This window comes from Sturnira hondurensis, unplaced genomic scaffold, assembly GCF_014824575.4.
Source record: "Sturnira hondurensis isolate 20B ecotype Veracruz unplaced genomic scaffold, ASM1482457v3 Scaffold0004136, whole genome shotgun sequence".
Lineage (NCBI taxonomy): Eukaryota > Metazoa > Chordata > Mammalia > Chiroptera > Phyllostomidae > Sturnira > Sturnira hondurensis.
The window spans coordinates 44186727-44206851 of record NW_028076767.1 but is presented as its reverse complement, the minus strand read 5'-3'; the positions used below and the strand labels follow the sequence as shown (position 1 = coordinate 44206851).

At 44.8% G+C, this 20125-nt stretch overlaps 1 protein-coding gene across 2 annotated transcripts in view; it reads left to right on the top strand.

The window, feature by feature from the left end:
* The window catches only part of GAD1 (glutamate decarboxylase 1), a 40854-nt gene that overhangs the window by 6463 nt on the left and 14266 nt on the right, over positions 1-20125 (top strand). For both annotated transcript variants that reach the window (XM_037044485.1, XM_037044484.1), the window contains exons 4-7: positions 3914-4072; positions 5410-5652; positions 12051-12141; positions 19054-19166. In XM_037044485.1, coding sequence (XP_036900380.1) covers positions 3914-4072; positions 5410-5652; positions 12051-12141; positions 19054-19166 — 606 coding nt within the window. The remainder of the gene's footprint in view (positions 1-3913; positions 4073-5409; positions 5653-12050; positions 12142-19053; positions 19167-20125) is intronic.

Below are 20125 nucleotides of genomic sequence, written 5' to 3'. Positions count from 1 at the left end.
ATTGTCATGCAGTCGGGCAAGCAGAACCGAGCGAGCCCTGGGCGCCTGCCGAGGTGGAGGACCGGGTGGGAAGGCTTGGGGTGAAGTTCGCGTTTCCTGCGGTCCTGGGCCTGCCCGGGGGGCGGGGGGCAGCCCTCATCCACCCCAATCCCCGCCTCCAGGCCTCTGTCCCGGCCGCGCTCTGTGCTGCCGGCACTGCCGGCCCTTCGACTCCAATGGAAGAAAAGATCTAAGCTCCTTTGGGTAAAGGTGCTCCTGTTGGCCCGGGAATAGGGGACCAGAGTTTGCATCGACTTCCCCTGAGAGGAGAGCTCTCGGGCATTAGGGGGCTACCTTCCTTGGAGAGTTTTTTCTCTCTTTCTACCCCCAGCCCCAGTGCTAAGTTCAGGACAGTCGGATCCACATAGCAGATCAGGGCTGGTAGTCCCTTAAGGGGAAATTGGCTTCTGCTAAAATGCATGCTTTGGGGCCACAGCTTAGGAGGCTTCACCTGAGGTTTGAATCTGAAAAGAAAGAAAACACCAGGAGATTTGTTTTCCATACCATGGGCCAACTCCGATTCCCATTTTAATCTAGTGGAGGCCAGGCGCAGTCTTGACCTGAATCCGCAGCCCCCTCCCTTGTTCCCCACACAGACATGTCCACTCCATTACACACTTTCCATGGCCTGAAGGGTGCCCTTTTGGCCTGGCACCATTTGGGGTTGGTTTGACCTTCCACCTTAACAGGGTAGAGTGACTCATGGTCTTCTTCCCAGGTCCATGGCCCTGCCCCTCCCAAACTTCTTCAGTGCCTTGCCAAGATTTTACCCCCACCCACTTTCCTGCCCCCTTCCCTGGAAACCCTCAGAAATGAAGCTGCAGGGAAGACAATGGGTCTCGCCCCCAGTGTCCTTAGCTCTGGAGGCAGAATCCCTGGGAAAGGAATCAACTAGAAGAAACCCAGGGTCTTGTCAAGAGGAGTGGGGTGGCTACAGGCATGGTGGCATCATCTCAATAAGCAGAAGGAGATGCAGCGGCCCTACGTTCTGGCTCTGGGCTGTACTAACTTACCAGTTTGTCCTTGCGTTTTCATCATTATCTATGCAGAGGCCCCAGACTGGCTGCCAGTTAAAGCCTCTGAGTTCTTTAATTTAGCCTATGCAATGTGTGTGTGTACGTTTGATTTTGTGTCAGTTGCCAACTTTTAAACATAGACTTCAAGTTTTCTGTACTTTTGGCTTCTCTGGAACAGTAAAGGGAAAGGGGGCAGGGCGTTCCGACAGGGTAGATCCCATAAAAATCAGAACAAGAGCCCCTTCCTCTTGTTAGATGCAATTCCCTGCTTCAGCTGGTGAGAACAAGGGCTGGTCTTCAGGCCCCACTTACGCCCTTGGTCATGTGCTTTTATGCCCCACACCACTCACAGCCCCGCTTGGAAACACTTGGCTCATGCCAGGTGCTCCTAGTTCCCCACGTTTCCCCCACTCCCTGGGCCCCCTAGACCTTTGAGTTTGGTGGCAGCATAAGGAACCAGCAGCAGGATCTCCCCACAGCCAAGAAGTAGAGTCATGGCAGGACTCACTTCCTGCCCCCCCCCCCCTTGAAGCCTGACCAAAGCCAGCTGCAGCTTGGCTCTCACTCTATTATGCCTGTCTGCCTCTTAAGAAAGTGGCACTGGGTTACTAGTTACTCTCAGTCTTAGACAAGGTCCTCACAGCCAGGGTGCAGAGCAAGAGGGAGTACAGTCTGCTTCAGTCTCAGGGACTTCTTGCTAGCCAAGGAAGTTGTCAGCACACTGTCCTCGAGTCATCCATCGCCTGGTCATCCTTGCAGAAGCACACAGTGCCTTCCAGAGCTGCTCAGAGACCAGAGGCCCTGCTCATTTACCTTTTATGAGGCTCCCAGTATTTTAGGAAACAAATACCTTCCAAAAATTGTTATCCCGGTAACAGTATACAGTAAGTGATTATATTGTCAGATGAATGGTTTTTGCCACAAATTATAATGCAATGTAAGTGTGCTTTTCGTAAAATCACTCTGGGACATACGGAAGATACAGATTCGTGGGGCACTCCAAGGAGTGAGGTCCAGGAACAGGATGCAGGTTTGAAGTTGTGTCACAGTTGTTGTCTCTCAATCCTGTCAAGACACCTCTCAGATTTAGAGGTAATACCCAAAGCCTAAGTGGACGTCCGAGGCCCTGCAGATGCCCAGAGGAAAGGCATTCCTAGGAGGTTTCAGGTAGAGACTTGAGGCTTTTCCTAGGAGTGGGTTGGAGCCAACCAGGGTTTCAGGACCTAAGAGTAGGATGTCAGCAGGCAGGACGTCCCTGCCATCCGGCCACACAGACTTGGTCTTTTTGGCCTAGCAAATTCCCATCTCCCTGTTCCCCCGAGCAGGGAGGCAGGCTCTGAACTCAGGAGCCAGGTGACCCTGATCCCTCTGGCAAAGGAGTGGTGGCTGAGTATGGCTCCCAGTTTGGGACTTTAGGGATTTGGAGGAGGAATTTAGAAAGTAGGAGAAGAGGTGAAGGAAAAGATAAACACCCCACGTTTATATCTAAGCATGGAGCTCTGTTATGCATTAGTGTAGTGATCTTCAACTTTTTTCATCTCATGGCACACACAAACTAATTACTAAAATTCTACAGTGCACCAAAAGATACATTTTTTGCTGATCTGACCAAAAAAAAAAAACCCACCAGTTATAATTTTGATTCATTCGCAATGGATGGCTATTGTTGTGTTGGCTATTGTCATTTTTTTATTTGACAATCTGAGGGAAAAGAGGTTGGTACCCCTGACTGAATAGGCAGGTGTTGCACGTTTTAAAACAAATGCCAGTGTGCTGCAGCACACCGGTTGGAATCGCTACAGCATTGTGTTTTTCCCCTCCTGGTGTCCTCTGGGACTTTAGCAGTAAGTTTACAGGGTGCTGGGAACAATGAAGGGGTGGCGCCTCTGCCTTCCTATTCTTCCCTCCGAAAATAGCCCCTGCTCCTGAGTGTGTAGGAGGACTCTAATCACCCCAGCCTTCCCACTGCACCCCTCCTTCCTCCACCCCTCACCGCTGAATTGCAGTCCTGGGGAAGGAATGCCAAACCCCTCACATTAACTTGCCTCTTCTTGAACCTCCTGAGACTTTGTTCCAAGTCTGCTTTGTGATGTAAGTGACTCCCCAAGGATCCCCGTAGCTACAAAGACAGCTTTGGGGTCACCAGGAAGCCTAGTCCTGTCTTCCTCTTTTCAGTCTGGTGCATTTTGGGCCAAGGGGAGAGGGAGTGGGCCTGCAGGCCCCAAGCCTGAGGGGATGTATGCAGGCCCTCAGGGAGGCTCTGCGCTCAAGGCCCTTTGAGTCCCACCCTGGGCTCAGAGGTTACCTCCGTGGAGTTCTCAGATGGCTTTTTAGCTTTATTACCACATTGGCCACCATCTGCCAAACTGTAAGCCCGTGGACGGTAGGGGTCTGCCTCACTTATCTTCCGAAAAATAACACATCCCAACCTGTGAGCTGTCTTCGGTGGCAGAGGACAGCTTCTAATCCCTGCTGCTGGTCCTCACTCCTCCCTCTAGTTGCACAGCCTGGGAACCCAGTGCTGGAAGCATCTTCTCTGATCATGTCCTTCCCTTGAAACCCCATCCTGGGGCTGGTTACTGGAGTGGAAGCTGTCCAATTGACTTAATTCTGAGTTCACTGTCACATTCAGAAAGGAGAATGGGCTTTGCTTACTGTTTTTCTCTCTTGCATGACTGGGTCTGTGCCACAGCTGACACTTGGCGCTGCCCCCTCCTTGCCTGAGGGGAAGCAGTGCCAGAGCCCTGACATGTAAAATGCGGACACTCAGCTTCTCTGGAGAAGTGAGGACCCTGCTCGCAGAGTCTCCGACGCTGGAGTTCAGGTCACTACCTCTGACCCAGCTTCTTGTGCTGCAGGCTTCTTGCAAAGGACCAACAGCCTGGAAGAGAAGAGCCGGCTTGTGAGCGCCTTCAAAGAGAGGCAGACCTCCAAGAACCTGATTTCCTGTGAAAACAGTGAGAGGGATGGCCACTTCCGGCGCACGGAGACTGACTTCTCCAACCTGTTTGCCCGAGGTAGCCCCGCCCCACCCTCACCCTTGTACCCTGTTCTCCCAGCTCTGGTGCTATCCAGTGCCCACTGGATTCCCCTAGTTGAGTTTCTTGACTTTTTCCTGAAATTTTACCAAAAATGTCACTACTTTCTATGAACTGCCATGAAACTGCTTTTCCAACATCTGAATCCCTCCTTCCTCTGTGCCCAGGTCTTCCCTGCTTCGGAAGCCAGATGAGGGTAGGCAGTAAGACAGTCAACACTAAAGACACTTTCAAGGACAAATGTGGATTCATGGACTCTCGGAATCCATAGGACTGTCACACACAAGAAAATCCAGTAACTCCCTTAATAGCATCTATCCTCCAAGGTCAGCGACAACTTCAATGACAGCAAGAACAAAAGCACCAACGGCCCCATGACCTAGTGCTGTCCTGAAACTCATTTCCTTTCCTCATTTACTCTCACCAACACCGTTGGTCTCAGCAGGGGCCTTCCCAGTCTCTCTCCCAAACGGCCCAAAGGTGAACCCCCTGCCGCCCCCTTCCATTTACTCCCCACAGGCCAGAGAGCCCAGACCAGAACAGGGAACAAGACTTCAGTGAACCTCAGTGATGACCCTGCGAATAGACACAGAGTGTCACATAGAACCGTTCTGCTTCTGAGCTGTGGCTGACAACCTCAGTTGGGCCCCTCGATTTTTCTACTCGAACCCCTAGCCTGACTCTGCCTAATGGAAGCAGTAACCCAAATTCATCTGCAGACAGCCCAGAGTGCGGGCCAAAAGGATGGGGTTGAGAGGTGGGAGTTCCCTCTCTCACCTCCCTGAGTCTCATCTTCCAGTTCTAGTTTTCTGTCTGAGGCCACCACAAAGGACCACCCTCTTCAGGGGACACCTCAGCCTCCACCCACAGAGGCCTTGCCCTCCACCACCACCAAATCAAGCGTATCATGACACCAAACCAAAAAGCCCAGTATCTCAGTCAGATGTAGAGGGACACACTGGTACCAGGGGAGCAAGGTAGAAGGCCCCTCCTCCACAAACCTCACAGGTGTCTGTTCAGCCTGCAAATGCACAACTGCAGCAGCAGCTTCTCCCCACTCCGTACAGCACCCCATTTCTCTTATGGGCAGCCTGGCTATCAGAAAGCCTGTGAACACCCAGAAAGGGGTGCAGAGCCTCTGTGTGTATGCTCAAGTGCATTTTTCTAGGGAGATGGTGCATCAGATTCTCAATGTGCATACATATCCTGGGATGAAATTAGGCCTATAAAGATATCTTGACTGACAATAGGATTTCTGGGCCTAGGAAAGGCAGATATGAGTCAAGTGATAACCACTCATTGGCTCCCCCTCCCAGATCTGCTTCCAGCTAAGAATGGGGAGGAGCAAACCGTGCAGTTCCTCCTGGAGGTGGTGGACATACTCCTCAACTATGTTCGCAAGACATTTGATCGCTCCACCAAGGTGCTGGACTTCCATCACCCACACCAGCTGCTGGAAGGCATGGAGGGCTTCAACTTGGAGCTCTCTGACCACCCTGAGTCCCTGGAGCAGATCCTGGTTGACTGCAGAGACACCCTGAAGTATGGGGTCCGCACAGGTAAGGGGAGGAGCCAGCTGGAGAAGCAGTGCGAGCTTGCGCTGCACCACACCCCTTCCAGTTGTGAGGATGTCAAACTTCACGTTGAAGGAGAAACACAAACCTAGTGAGGGAAGGACGCAAACTCAGTGACCACACAACAACCTCAGACAGTGACAGGTCATGGAAGAAAAGGCCCCAACCCCAGCAAAAGCTCATCGTCATTTATTGTAAAAGTAGGTCTAAAAGATGTACAGTACATGGCATTCTGTCAAATTCTGTAAAAAGCTTCATTCTGGGTTCTAAGCTGTTCACAACCTAGAGATAGCAGAATGACCCTTTTTATGCCTATGTCGTTCTGATAAATGCTGCCTTGCATGTTCTTGACATTGGGGAGAATTGGGCCTGTATTTTTCCCTTTCTGTGGTAGTTTCCTCCTGCTGTCAAAACAAGTTACCTCAAATTGAGTGACTTAAACCAATAGAAGTTTATCCTCTGCCCACTCTGGAGGCTAGAAGTTTGAAATCAAGGTGTCTGCAGGGCCAGACTCTCTTTCCGAAGACTCTTGGGGAGGATCTGTCTGTGGCTCTTCCAACTTCCGGTGGATGTGGGTACTCCTTGGCATCCCTTGGCATGGAGAGGCATCACCCCGGGCTTGGCCTTCTCCTTTTCATGGCATTCTCCATGTGTCTGTGTCCAAATTTCTCTCTCCTTAGAAGCACACCAGTCTTTGGAGTAGGGCCGCCCTAACCTTACATTATAGCCTCATCTTAACATCTTACCTTGATTACATTTGCAAAGAACCTATTTCCAAATAGTCACTCACCAGGAGATAACGCTTGAACATATCTTTTTGAAGGTGTTGAATTTAGCCCTCAACACTTTCTGTTAGCTAGGCCAACACACACGCTTCGAATTCTGTTCTTACCTCCAGAGTTCAGACACCCTAAGCCACCAACTCTTATCTCCAACAGGAAGCCCTGGGAGATGCCCTCTTGCCTCCTTTTCTTGTGACACAAGCCTTCTCTAATCAGCAATGCTGGCCAAAATGGTTGCTTTCTTTTTTTTAAAATTTATTTACCTCTTCTTTTATTTTTAGAGAGAGGGGAAAAGAGGGAAGAAGAGAAAGAGAGAAACATCAATAAGCAAGAGAAACATAGCTCAGTTACCTCTCGCACATCCCCTTCTGGGGACCTGGCCCACAACCCAGGCATGTGCCCTGACTGGGAATTGAACTGGCAGCTTTTTGGTTTATGGGGTGATGCCCAACCTACTGAGCCATACCAGTGAGGGCTAAAATGGTTACTTTTCAATTGCCTCAAGCTCAAGGACATTTTGAATCTCTCTCTGGTGATTTTGAAGTCTGAGAGTTAAGCAGTGGTTTCTTCTCCATACTGTCTTTCCCCATGGCAGCCTGGCTCTCTGGAGCTCTCGGGCAGACAGGTAGGTCTACAGGAACTGGCAGTCCGTGGCATAGTAGCCACCAATGGGAGCCTCTTGTTCTTTTGTCTTCTTTTTGTCTCCTGTATTATCCCTCTCACTCTCCCTAGTCATTTGAAAGTCTGAGTGGGGACGGTGGTGGTGATAAAGCTGAGTAAGACTATTAGATGTCAAAACCAAAGTGTTACAATGAAATAATGAGGTTGTCCAAAGAGGCATTTTTAAATAGAGAATCCCAAACAGCTTTTGAGGTCTGCCAACACCACTAGAATAATGGTAGCTTCCTCCAATAACTGTAGGATAAAGACTTAATTATATTACAAAGTCTGTGTTTGATTTTTAAAGAAAAGCACACTTATCCATTTGGTTACATCTCGCCTTGGTGTCTGATGGCTAACCCATTTCTGATGGAGGTTGAGTAGTGTTATTTGGCTGGATAAAAGGAGTCAGCATTCTCCACGTCTATTTTAGCTTGACTTACTTTGGTCCAGAGTTTTTTATTTTGTCAGTTCACTCTACATATACTTTCTCAGAGAGATGGGACACCATACTTTTATCCCTGAAGCCCAGAATAGTGCTGTCCCTCAAAGGAAAATACATGAACTTGTCATAATAGCAACTCCTATTGCCTGTAAACCTGAAGCATCACCCAGTCAGAGAAACATGGACCCTTTTTAAATCATATTTTTCAATTACAGTTTACATTCAGTATTATTTTGTATTAGTTTCAAGTGTACAGCATAGTGGCTAGACAGTTATATACTTTCCAGAGTGGTCCCCCCAATATTTCCAGCACGCACTTGGCTGGAACCATACACAGTTATTACAGTATTGTTGACTGCAAACCTGGCTGCACTTGACATCCCCATGACTGTTTTCCAACTGCCATTTTGTACTTCTTAATCCCTTCACCTGTTTCACACAGCCCCCCTTTCCCTCTGGCAACCAAGTGTCTGTTTGCTGTTCTGTGCCTCTGTTTCTATTTTATTTGTTCATTTGTTTTGTTCCTTAGATTCCACATACAATGAAATCATATGGTATTCATCTCTCTCTGTGTCTGACTTATTTTACTTAACATAATACCCTCTAGGTCCAGCCATGCTGTAGTAAATGGTAAGATTTCATTCTTTTTATGATCAAGTAATATTCCATTGTATATGTGTACTGTTGGACACTTGGGCTGCTTCCGTAAAGTGGCTATCATAAATAACACTGCAGTGAGCATAGGGGTGGATAGAGTCTTTCAGATTATTGTTTTGAGTTTCTTAGGATATATTCCCAGAAGTGGAATTGCTGGGTCATAATGCAGTTCCTTTTTTTTTTTTTGAGGAACTTCCATACTGTTTTCCACAGTGGCTGCACCAGTCTGCATTCCCACCAACAGTGCATGAGGGTTCTCCTTTCTCCACACCCTTACCAACACTTGCTGTTTGTGGATGTATTGATGATAGCCATTCTTACAGGTGTGAGGTGATATCTTACTGTGGTTTCAATTTGTGTTCCTCTGACAATTAGTGACGTTGAGCATCTCTTCATATGTCTAGTAGCCATCTGTATGTCCTCTTTAGAGACATGTCTTATTCAGGTCCTCTGCCCATTTTTAACTGGATTGTTTGAGGGGGGTTTTTTGGTGTTGAATTGCATGAATTCTGTATGAGTTTTGGATTTTAACCCCTTATTGGTTGCATCATTGGTGAATATCTTCTTCCATTTAGGAGATCGGTGATTTCCTTTGCTGTGAAAAAAACCTTTTAGTTTGATGTAGTGTCATTTATTTATTTTTTCTTTTGTTTCCCTTGCCCAAGGAGATATAGCAGGAAAAAATATTGCTAAAAGAAATGTCAGAGATTTTTCTGCCTATTTCCTTCTAGGACATTTATAGTTTTGAGGCTTATATTTAAGTCTTCAATCCAGTTGGAGTTTACTCTTGTATATGTCCAACTTTTCCAACCATACATTGAATGTACTGTCTTTACCCCATTGTATGTCTTGTCTCCTTTGTTATATATTAATCGACCTCATAGGCATGGGTTTATTTCTGGGCTCTGAAACATGGACTCTTGTTAATCCAGAGTATGAATCCACTTAGATATTCACCCTGCAGCCATCCAACCCTGTTCCTCAGAGCAGCTTCTGGGAGCAGATATTTGCATCCGTAGAGCTTATTGTCTTCCAGACAGTGTGAAGCCTCCTGCTGCATCTCAAGGGTGTCAGCCTGGCAAAGTGTGCTGTGGCTGCCGTGGGAAAATAGCTCCTGGGTGCTGGGCTCTTGTTTAGACGTGGATACCAAAGCACTAGGGTTAATCCTGCAGGTAGTTACACGTAGTGGAAGATTTCTTTTCTAAAAAATGATATTAATACTCAGCCAAAATAATGAATTGCATGTTTTTAATTTTTAAAAAAGATAGTATTTATTTTTAGAGAGGGGGAAGGGAGGGAGAAAGAGAAGGGGAGAAACACCAATGTGAGAGAGAGAAACAACGATTGTACATGCCCTCAATCAGGGACCTGGCCCGCAACCCAGGCAAGTGACCTGGCCAGAAATTGAACCTGTGACCTTTGGCTTTGCAGGATGATTCACAACCCACTGAGCCACACCAGTCAGGGCTGAATTGTGTTTTAATAGTGCAGACATGCTGATCTGGGTATACTCCATGAAGGGATGATGATGAAGCATCTGGAGATTTCTCTACAAATTAGCAAAAGACTTCTGAAAAAAGGACCAGGATACTTAGATTGTCCATGAGCTGAGACAGATGCTGATCAGCCCTCAGTCACAGTGAATATGTTGACTTCCTTCATTTTTCTTCTTAACTTTGTATTATGGAAAGTTGTAAACACATACAAACGTAGAATAGTATAAAAATTAGCCCTATGTACCCAACGCCCGGCTTCAACTATTATCAACTCCTGCCAACTTTGTTTCATCTTTGCCCCAGACTGCCGCCCTCTTCTTTATTGTATGGAAGCACCTCCCTGACGTAATATTACTTTATCCATAAATATTTTTTACTATCAAGGTCTCTTTAAATAAAAACAATCACAATATCATTACTATATCCAAACCGCCCACAAAATTTGCAGTTCCTCAGTGTCAAATACTCAGTCAGTGTTGAAATTTTAAATGTCTCATGAATGTCAGAAGTGTTTTGTTTTGTTATAATTCATTTGAGTTAGAGCCCAAATAAGTCCCTCACGGTGCAGCTGCTTGATATGTCTCATAACCAAAGTAGGTTTTCCCTCCCATCAACCCTTTTTTCATAGTTTATTTGTTCAAAAGCTTTACTTTAAAAAATTACTCTTTCTTTCTCCCCCTCCCTGACTCTTGACCATGTGCTGCTCCACGTCATATCTGCCATCTGTTATTTTCATGGAATACAGAGAGTTGAAAGGGAAATTTAATCTAAGGCATTTTGTTACTTGATACAAATTCTGGTCTAAGTTGTTGAGGGCGTAAGCCTGTAGCTATAAGAGAAAAGTAAGGTTTTAGGGGACTTTGGGTCCTTTATATTTTAATGGAAAATGACATACTATTTCACTTTTATTTGAGGGCGTTTCTGTCAGTTTGTCTGTCTTTGACCCTCTTTTCTCTTTGCCAGGCTGTGTGGTTTTCCTGCACTGTCAAATAGCATGATTGAAGTTATTTATAATTCAGTTTTGCATTAAAATGAAAGATTTGTTCAAAGTTTTCAGATGGGCATCACATGTATTTTTAAATGAATTTTAACAAAATTATTATAGGAGAGCTCCCAGATGCCGTGACACTGAGCAAAGTAGAGTGAAATAGGCTAGTTTAAGCTATTTAGTGCAGTCTACATGGATGGCTGCATGGATGGCCTCATCCTTACACTAAGTTTAATATTTATGCCTCTTTTATTTATTCTAAAAATCAGTATGACTTTTTGAGGACTGTTGAGATTCAGGGATCGGCCTATTCTAAGAAGGGAGAGTCCAGATGTTCTGCATGGGTCATCCCCACATGTGGGCAGAAACAAGCATTCTCAGAGAGGAAACTTAGGTGAGAAACATTCAAATGCTAGCTTTCTGACAGTTATTTCAGAGGCAAAAGCAATTTCTGCAGAAAACACAGCAGTCAGCAGATCTTTCCAGCACCAGTTCTCTGTCACACACCCCAGATAATCTGTCGCATTGACTCCTTTGGGTCAGCAGAGCCAAGCCTGCTGATGCGGGGTTGAGCTTTCCCGTGAGTGCCAAGTTGCCCAAAGCTTGGCGACAGAACTCAGTTTGCTGAGAACAAAGCCTGTGAACACATGCTCTGGGCAGCAAAGGGCTCCAAAGTGGTATAATGAAACCAGTTACTTTACCAACAACCCAGTGAGTGAGTGAGGCTGTGTCTGCCCATGTTTCACAGAGGAGATGCCAGGTCACCTTAGCAGTGAATTTAGTTTAACAGGCACTTGTCTGTGTGTAGGCAAATGCACTGGTGCTTGATGTCACATCTGACTGACGCAGAGACCCAGAGAGTGACAGCATGTCCTCAGCATCCTCACTGCAGCTGGCACTTCCCCTGGGCTTGGATAGGTCCATGCTGCACACTCTTTCTGAGGCCTGCAGCCTCCCCTGTTAGTAAGCCCTGATTTGAGGATTAAAGGTTGAAACATTTTTGAGGAAAATCAGGACCACTACCCTCTGATATGTAATTTAAAATATACATACAATGAGAATTTCATGTGGGAATTAATTAAGGTATTGGGAAGATTATTAGTGTCATGACATTAGATTTTTTATTTAAAGGCGTTATGCTTTAGAAACATACAAATTTGGGGGACACCATTCACGCTAGAAGTTGGTGGAGGGCGAGTCCACCTGACTGTCCTTCCCCATGTCCCTGGCAGCCCTAATAAGCCGTTGGGTTGGAGGCGCCTTCAGTGTGGCCCTAGCAGGGCAGGATTTTGCTTAGAGGATTCCTTGGAAAAGCTGGGTTTGCCCTGATGCTTGCCTGTCCCTTGACTCTCTAGGTCATCCTCGGTTTTTCAACCAGCTCTCCACTGGACTGGACATCATTGGATTAGCCGGCGAATGGCTGACCTCAACTGCCAATACAAATATGTGAGTCCCTTATATTATTTTCGTATAAACAACCATGACGTATGATTATGGTTTGTTACTTTAAACATCTAGTCCAATGGCTTTATAATACAGTTTTATTACAGTTACCCTAGTCATCTTTTCTCTTTAAATTTTTTAGGTTTATCACCTTATAAATCTCTTAGGTTTATACTGATTTAATAGTGGACAGTTGATGAACTGCTTTTTAAATGAATGATGAATTTTGATAGAAGCATAGTTATAAGAAACAATAACTCTAGCTTTCAAAATTTAGTGTGAATTCCATGTTAAAAGACTCCATATTTCTTAATGATATATTGAAGAGGTCATGTTTTAGAGTATGGTCTTGGTCCATTTTCCTATCCAAACACATGGGTTCATATACTGCAGTTGTATTTCCTTCATAGTTAAAGCTGCCTTAAAGCCACAAACTAATTTAGTCAGCCTATTGCTTAGCTAAAAATGTCCCAACAAAATTCAGCCGGTAGCGATACAATATGTATTTCTATCAAAATCATTGTTTGTTTTTCTGAATTTGACTTTTTTTCCATACTAGTTTGAGTAGGCAAAGCCTTTGTTTGTTTTTCAGTTCTTGTGGGGGAGGGTGGGGGGAGGGGCAGGCAGGGAGGTGGGTACACTGTAGTTCTACCTGAGCAGTCAGTCCTCTGACAATTGCCTCAGCTTCCTGCTGACATGCTCATTATGACGTTTTTGGAGACAAGGACGGGTGATAAGGTGATGGGGGGTCGTGATGGCCCACCAAGTCCTGTCTCTCCTCTAGCACAAGGGTGGTGTTTTCCCACTATCTGTCCCCTAGACAGCAGCACCACCAGTTTCAGTATCCAGGAGAAATGATGAAACAAGTTTCTCACAATAACGATAGTTTTAAAATAACTACATGAGAATTATATGGGGTTTAGTGACTGTGGAAACATTTAAACGATAATCATCTACCTTTTAAGTTCGTGGTAAAACAGATTTGAAAAATAAATTTAGGTGAAAGGGTGGTATTATTTAAAATAAGCTATTCCATTTGACTTCAAAGTACTCTATTTTTCTTAAGCAAACTGCTCCCAGCCACAGAATCTGGAAGGGTACTTTAAAATTACTTATTGAGTCATATGTGTTCCAAAAAACACTGTTTAATACTGTGACTCAAAATCCTTAACTACGTGTAGAAAAGTTTATATTAATTAAGGATTCTTGTTATGTGTGCTAATTTAAGATAAAAATGACATATTTTTAAAAGCAGATGTGACAGGTGAAGCCTTTCCTGCTAAAAGGCATAAAAGATTATGTTGATTGAAATTGAAAATGTTTTTCATGCTCCCTGCTTGCCAGTCACGGTTAAGTTCACGGCGTGTCCGTGTTGGACCGCGCAGGCTGCAAAGGGCAGAAAGGGATTCGGGTCAAAGACACAGTTGCTTGTCTGGTCTCCTCAAACCAAACACTTGCCTTTGCAGTTTTTGCTGTAGTATAATTTATGAGATAAAAGCATATCAGCAAGCACAGACATTGTAATATACTAATTATAACTTGAAAAGACACTAATGCTTAATTGGAGCATCTCACACTAAGGAACAATTTTAATTAGAAAGTACAGCTTTTAAAAAAACTTAATTATTTGGTAAATGAATAAGAAAAATAGAGTAAAAGATACATATCTATTAAGGCCGAAATACGCTTATTAATGTAGGCCCTGCATTTGCCCAGCACCTTTAAGTGTACATTCTGTAGGCCTTCCAGCTGCAATTTCCACACACGCACACACACACACGGATTATGTATCTATACACCTGTGTATTATTTTCCATGAGAGTGGGATATATATGTATATTTATATACATATACACACACACATATATATGTATATGTATCTCAATCTCAAGGTAAATGAAAGAACTTACCCCTCTGAACCATTTATGACCAGATAGTCTCCTAAAAGGCTTTTCTTCAACTGGAGAGTTCTCACAAACTCTCCCTTTTGTGGTATGTGTTCATAAAAATCAAAGTCCCTTATTATTTCCTTACCTCAGCTCAGCCATGAAACACTAAAAATGTCCCAGCCATCTGAGGTCAAGGCCAGTCCAACTAAATGGCACCTCATAATTGCAGCTGGGCTAGACGATGACATTTATAAAATATGATCCGATTCCAACAGATCGATAGAGAAGGTTATTTAAAGTAGTGAAATAGTTTCTGTCAGTTCTGGAGACAAGGCGTTGTCTAGAGAAGTAATAAGTATTATCTAGAAATTGTCCTAAGCCGGTCCCCCTGGACGACCATGAAATGTGGCAGCTCTATCAGAGCAGATGCAGAAATGTGCTCCCTCGTGACGACACTTTCTTCTCCAGCTGGGGACAGAGTTCGACGTAAGTCTGAGAAAGAATGGCAAAAGCTCTTGTTGGGGCAGAGTAGGGTTTAGTGATGTGCTCATATTTGTTTTACCTGCACTATCATTAAGTGTGGGTGGTACAGATAATAGGAAAATATTCCTCGGTATAGTATTTATTTTTCACCATCACCTGAGGACATACTTATTGATTCTAGAGAGAGGGGAAGGGAGGGAGAGAGTCATCAATGCAAGAGAGAAACATCAATCAGTTACCTCTCGTACGTACCCCGACCAGGGACTGAACCCACAACCTAGGTATGTGCCCTGACTGGGAATCAAATCCACGACCTTTCAGTTAATAGGACAACACTCCAGCCAACTAAGCCACACCGGCCAGGGCTCAGCATAGTATTTTTAAAAGAAATGTCCACTATCCTAAATCAAATGGCAAAGTGATAGACGTCTAACGCTTGGAGTACAAAGAACATTTGTGTTCATGCCTTTATACCTGCCTGTGCATACATCTTTGAGATATGTTTTTCCAAGCAAGGACCCAGGGAAGAGCCAAAGAAAACCTCACAAGTGTGCAGTTTCCGTGGCGGGTGCAGCTCTTTTATTCCCAACCCAGGCCAGCAGGCACAGCTCTGCGGGTCGGGAGTAGTGCCCAGTGTGAACAACAGCCTTCCCACAAGTAGCTGAGCACGATACATAATCTTTCCGGCGAGATCTGTCACAGCCCTTTCTTACGAGGTTATGATTTCAACTACCTAGTGTTTTATTTTCATTGAAATTACCCAGGAGAAATTTTCTATGGGAGTTATCGGTCATTCTGTGCTACAGGGCAGGCTGTCAGAGAGGAGCCTGCAACAAGCAGTTCTCATTTGTCAGAGAAACACAGCTGTGACACAAGGACTTGGCATTCTGACTTGGAAACACACTAACTGAGAGGTCTTCAAACAAATCACAGAATCTCTCTGAACCTCAGTTTCTTCTTGAGGAAAATGGGGGATAATAACATCCATTCTACAGAGAGGTTCTGAAGACTAAAACAGGCACTGGTCTTAAGTGCCCAGGGTATGCACCATGCAGCGTGCACACCCGCACTGAGGAAAGGCAGCCACCCGCAGGTCTCTGCGGTCATTCAACACCTCTTCCTTCAGCCTCCCGGCTCTTTTGTTTCTGTCTCTCATCATCTCTGGACAGCAGAGATGTCCCCTCGGGCGTGTTAGCTTCTAAGGTGAAGATAGGCCACCTGCCACATCTGTAAGGAGAGGAAATCTAAGAGGGGTTTTGAGATGGTCAAAATGAATTGTTTTTCTCTCATTAAAGGAGTTTAGCAGTCACCAGGCACCCAGACCCCCTGTGCCTTTTTCACCCCTTTGCACCACGTGGCTCTAGCATCACACCCACGTTCAGACCTCAGGGAGGTGGGAGAGGGAGGGGGGAAGCAAAAAAGGAACACACTCTTCTAAGAAACTTCAGAAGCACCCCCCCTCCTTCCTGCAGCATCTCTGTAGCCAGAACTTAGTCCCGCGGTCACACCTAGGGGTCTAGGAAATGTCATCGTTGGTCTGGGTGAACTGCCACCCCAAGATGATACTGGTGAGCAGTCAGCAGACTTTGCCACAAGAGAAATACAGCTGCTTAATCAATGTGCCTTGGCTCTGAGTGCGTCCCTCTGGAAAGGTGAGTTGAGCCATGAAAAAAGGGCTGACTCACTACCCTATTCAGAATACAGAATGGCCCAGAAGTCTCCTTCAGTGTCACTCTGTGGCTGTTTTTCATCCCTACTTCCAGTCCCATGTTCTTGTGCTTCAACTTAGAGATTCTTGCAGGTTTAGGTCCTTGGTCTCTGATTCTGAAATATAATCTTGTACTCTAACTCTAGCATCTAACCAACTTCTTCTGAATCCATATTTGACCTTTGATCTCTTGACTTTAATCTGCTTTTGTCTGTCATTTAGGGGAGGGGGACCTAACCTGGAGTCCAGGTTGCAAGAGGGGTGCCTCCTACAACTGTGTACCAAATGATGTGTGTGTCCTCCTTTTCTTCCTGGGAGGAGGGACCATAGCTTTCCTAGGAGTCCTGAAGGGGTCCATGGCCCCAATTAAGTTAAGAATCACTGCTCTAGGGTGAACTTCAAGGCTTTCTGTAAGGTTTTGGGTGTAGGCAGAAGGCCAATTGTAAGCATGGCCCAAGCTGGGAAGGCAGGGTCACAGAAATGTCAGAGACGGGGAGCACCATGTCAGCCCATCTGTCAGACCTGGCTGAGGATCAACAGCCATGGACCAACCTATGTGCTTCTAAGAGAGGATATCAGGACTGAGTTCAAGACTAAGATACGCTGGTCTTAGCTGTGAAATAACTGGTCCTTCAGAGCCAGGCAGGAACTGTCAAATGAGATGCAGCTAAGCCAAAAATCAGATGCTGGATTCATCCTTGTAAATTTTTTCCTCGCAGTTGAGGATGGTGTCTTATAACATCTTTGTCTCTTCAGTATGTAACAAGTCACCTGACAGAGAATAGTCATTTGGTAAGCATTTGTTGAACAGAATTGAAAGAAAGGTGTATGAACTGTGTACCTGGCACAAATAAGAAACCTGAAAAAGATGAGATCAGATGGCTTCATGATCAAACTCACTAGACTCTTTCTCCAGGTCCTGGGAGTAATGGACATGCTCCTTCCTTGTCCTTAAGTAGGAGGACTAATTCTAAGACTAAACCTGGGGCCTAGATTAGTTCAAACCGTGAAGTAGACCACCCCCCTGCCTCCAGCCCCATCCCTTCTCCTTCCCCACGTGGTCCCTGCCTGGCCATCTAACACTGATTTGGTTCCAGTCAGCTTCCATCCAGTCCGTGGTAAGGTTCCGATAGTGCCATGTATAATGTCATGTTCCTTGCCTATTGTGAGATTCCAGCACACACCCTGCCACTAGTACCTGTTCACCATGCAAACATTTTTGCCATTCCAGCATTTCCAAAAAATCAGTGGCACTATCAACACATTTGTTTAAGAATGGTCAGAAACACATCATGAGTTTGGCTCTTGGTCCAGTGCGGGCTAAAGCAGGAACCCTTCCCTTCTTCTTCCTTTATCAGGCCCAACACATGAGGGGGTGTTGGTTGCTGCCGTGATGGGGCTCAGAGCAGAACCAAAGCACGACTGTGACCTCCAGAGGTGATGGTAGCGGAAGACCTGATTCCCGAGCCCCTTCCTCCTAAATTTCAAGGGTCCTACTAAGGAAAATGAACATACTCTTTTTTGGGGTCTGGGCAGGGGGAAACAAAATTCTTCTACCTCCTGGATATATCCAGGAGAATATATCCTGAGGATCCTCCAGGATTTTTTTGTGCTCTTTTACAGCCATGTGATTAATTTTGTTGCTTTTTTCTCCATGATTAAAACTTAGTACCTTCACCTGTGTGTCATATACAACAATTGTTATCTCATCCTTGTAAATAGCTTTGCTAAATCATGAAGCCAGTGAGAATTCCCATTAGTCCTCATCATTGACATTCAGCTCAAACACCTTATCCAATGATAAAGTCTCCCCCTATCAGTCGGCTGAGTCAATCTAGGCATCTCTCTGCAGGGAGCATGGTCTGAGCCGAGCCCACAGACTCCAGTGCTTGAGAAGGTCAAGCAGAGGAGGAAAGACAAAGAGCCTTGGAGCCAGTGAATATCTTTTTGTTTCCTGGCTCAATTTTCTGTGGATGCAGAAAATCCTATGATTTTCCTTGATTTCTCTTAAGCCCCATGCTTGGCACCATGATCTTGTCTCAGTGACTAGTCTACCAGACTGCGCTCTGTTTTGAATTGCTTTGAGAATAGCATGGCTTGCTACTTTTAAATCAGTTAGAAGACGAAGGTAACCTACCAGGATATCTGATGCCTGCAGTTAGCTGTTGATGCCAATTGACCATCTTCTTGTTTTTTTATATTGGTAATTAGAAAGTCATCCCTTATAATTATTCTATAGAAACACGCTGTCCCTGGGGATTATCAGTAGAAAAACCACGTAGATAATTGTATGGAGATCTTTGAAACCTGGGTCAATATTTCCAATTATCTTCACAGTTAGCTTCCAGATGTTTACATTGTTTTTAAAAGATGGAGTTTGGCTCTGGGTTTTATAGATTCTACAAGTGTGAAATTAGCAGTCATGTTTCTTTGTGTGTCTTGCAAACCAATTTTATATAAAACTTAGAATACATATTTTTCAATTAACATTTGCATCATCCTACAATCTTAGAGGTGAAAGGGACCCAGAAAAGTCATTTTCTTCCCTCCTATTTTTCTCAGTGGGCCACATTTAAGATATTCCATTCAAATGAGAATCTATTTTGTTGGTGAAGAATCGGAGAGCAGGCACCTCCACCAGCTCTTTTGGTAGTCCAGGCTGGTTTCTGACGTTTTATGACTGGCAACTTCATGCATTTCCAGCAAATGAATTGTTTTAGTGGTTTTGAACCTCTTTTTTTTAAGACCCCAAGTACAAACACTACACCAATCATCTGTGTTCCCCAAATAAGTGGTTGACGTCTTTATTTTCATTCATTTTTACCACCTTTCCAGGTTTACTTACGAAATTGCTCCAGTGTTTGTCCTCATGGAGCAAATAACGCTTAAGAAGATGAGAGAGATAGTTGGATGGTCAAATAAAGATGGCGATGGGATATTTTCTCCTGGTAAGTTGCTGTTCTCTTTTCCTGATGCTCCTCCAAGTTTGTAGTATGAATCCTTAGGGCCCTTTTGAGAATATGAAACACAGGATGAGTTTGCAGAAGGATAATAACCTTTAAAAATACTTGTTTTCTATACTCCACCTTTCTATCTTTGTCAGGGTGAAGGCTAGCAAGAATGCTGCATTCTGTGCGCGCTAACCCCCAAAGGCTGTGCCTAACCTGTGTAAACTGACAAACGCTGTGCCGCAATGATGCTAAACAGCTCCAGTTTGTCCACAGCAGTTTAATTAAGCTGAGGATCAGTATATCAAGCTTATCAATGGACTAATCGATTTATGCCAAAATAGTATATCTACTTTGAATCTCTAGTTTGATGTAGAAAGGATAAGGATTTTTTTTTAAGAGGATAGATGTTCTTGGTGTTAGGAAGGAATTTGGAGTGGTATCAGAAATGGTGTGGTTGTGTACAAGGGGAAGAGAAGAAATTGTCCAGGGAATTCAAGCCTTCCACCAGTTTGCCTGTTTGAGTGTCAGGTAATCGATGCAAAAGTGAGTGTGTTGGCCAGATGTACCTAGTTACCTCAGTTCTCCGGAGTCCTTTGAGGAGAATATTCAGGCAATGACTCTGTTTCCTTTGGGTTCCATTATTCTCTCTTTCTCTATGTTTCTGCCTCAGGGAACAAATTCATCTTTGTTCAGTAAATAGATTGAGCAGAATGTGGCAGCAGGGCTCTGGTTGGCTAGCTCAGTTGGTTAGAGCATTCTCCTCATACTCCAAGGTTGCGGGTTAGATCCCCAATCAGGGTACATAGAAGAATCAACTAGTGAATGCATTAAAAAGTGGAACAACAAATCTGTGTTTCTCTCTTTTCCTCTCTCTAAAAATCAGTAAATAAAAAAATTTAAATAAAGCAGAAGCAGGGAAGTTGTAACTCACCCATCTTTTTGCAGTCACTGCTATA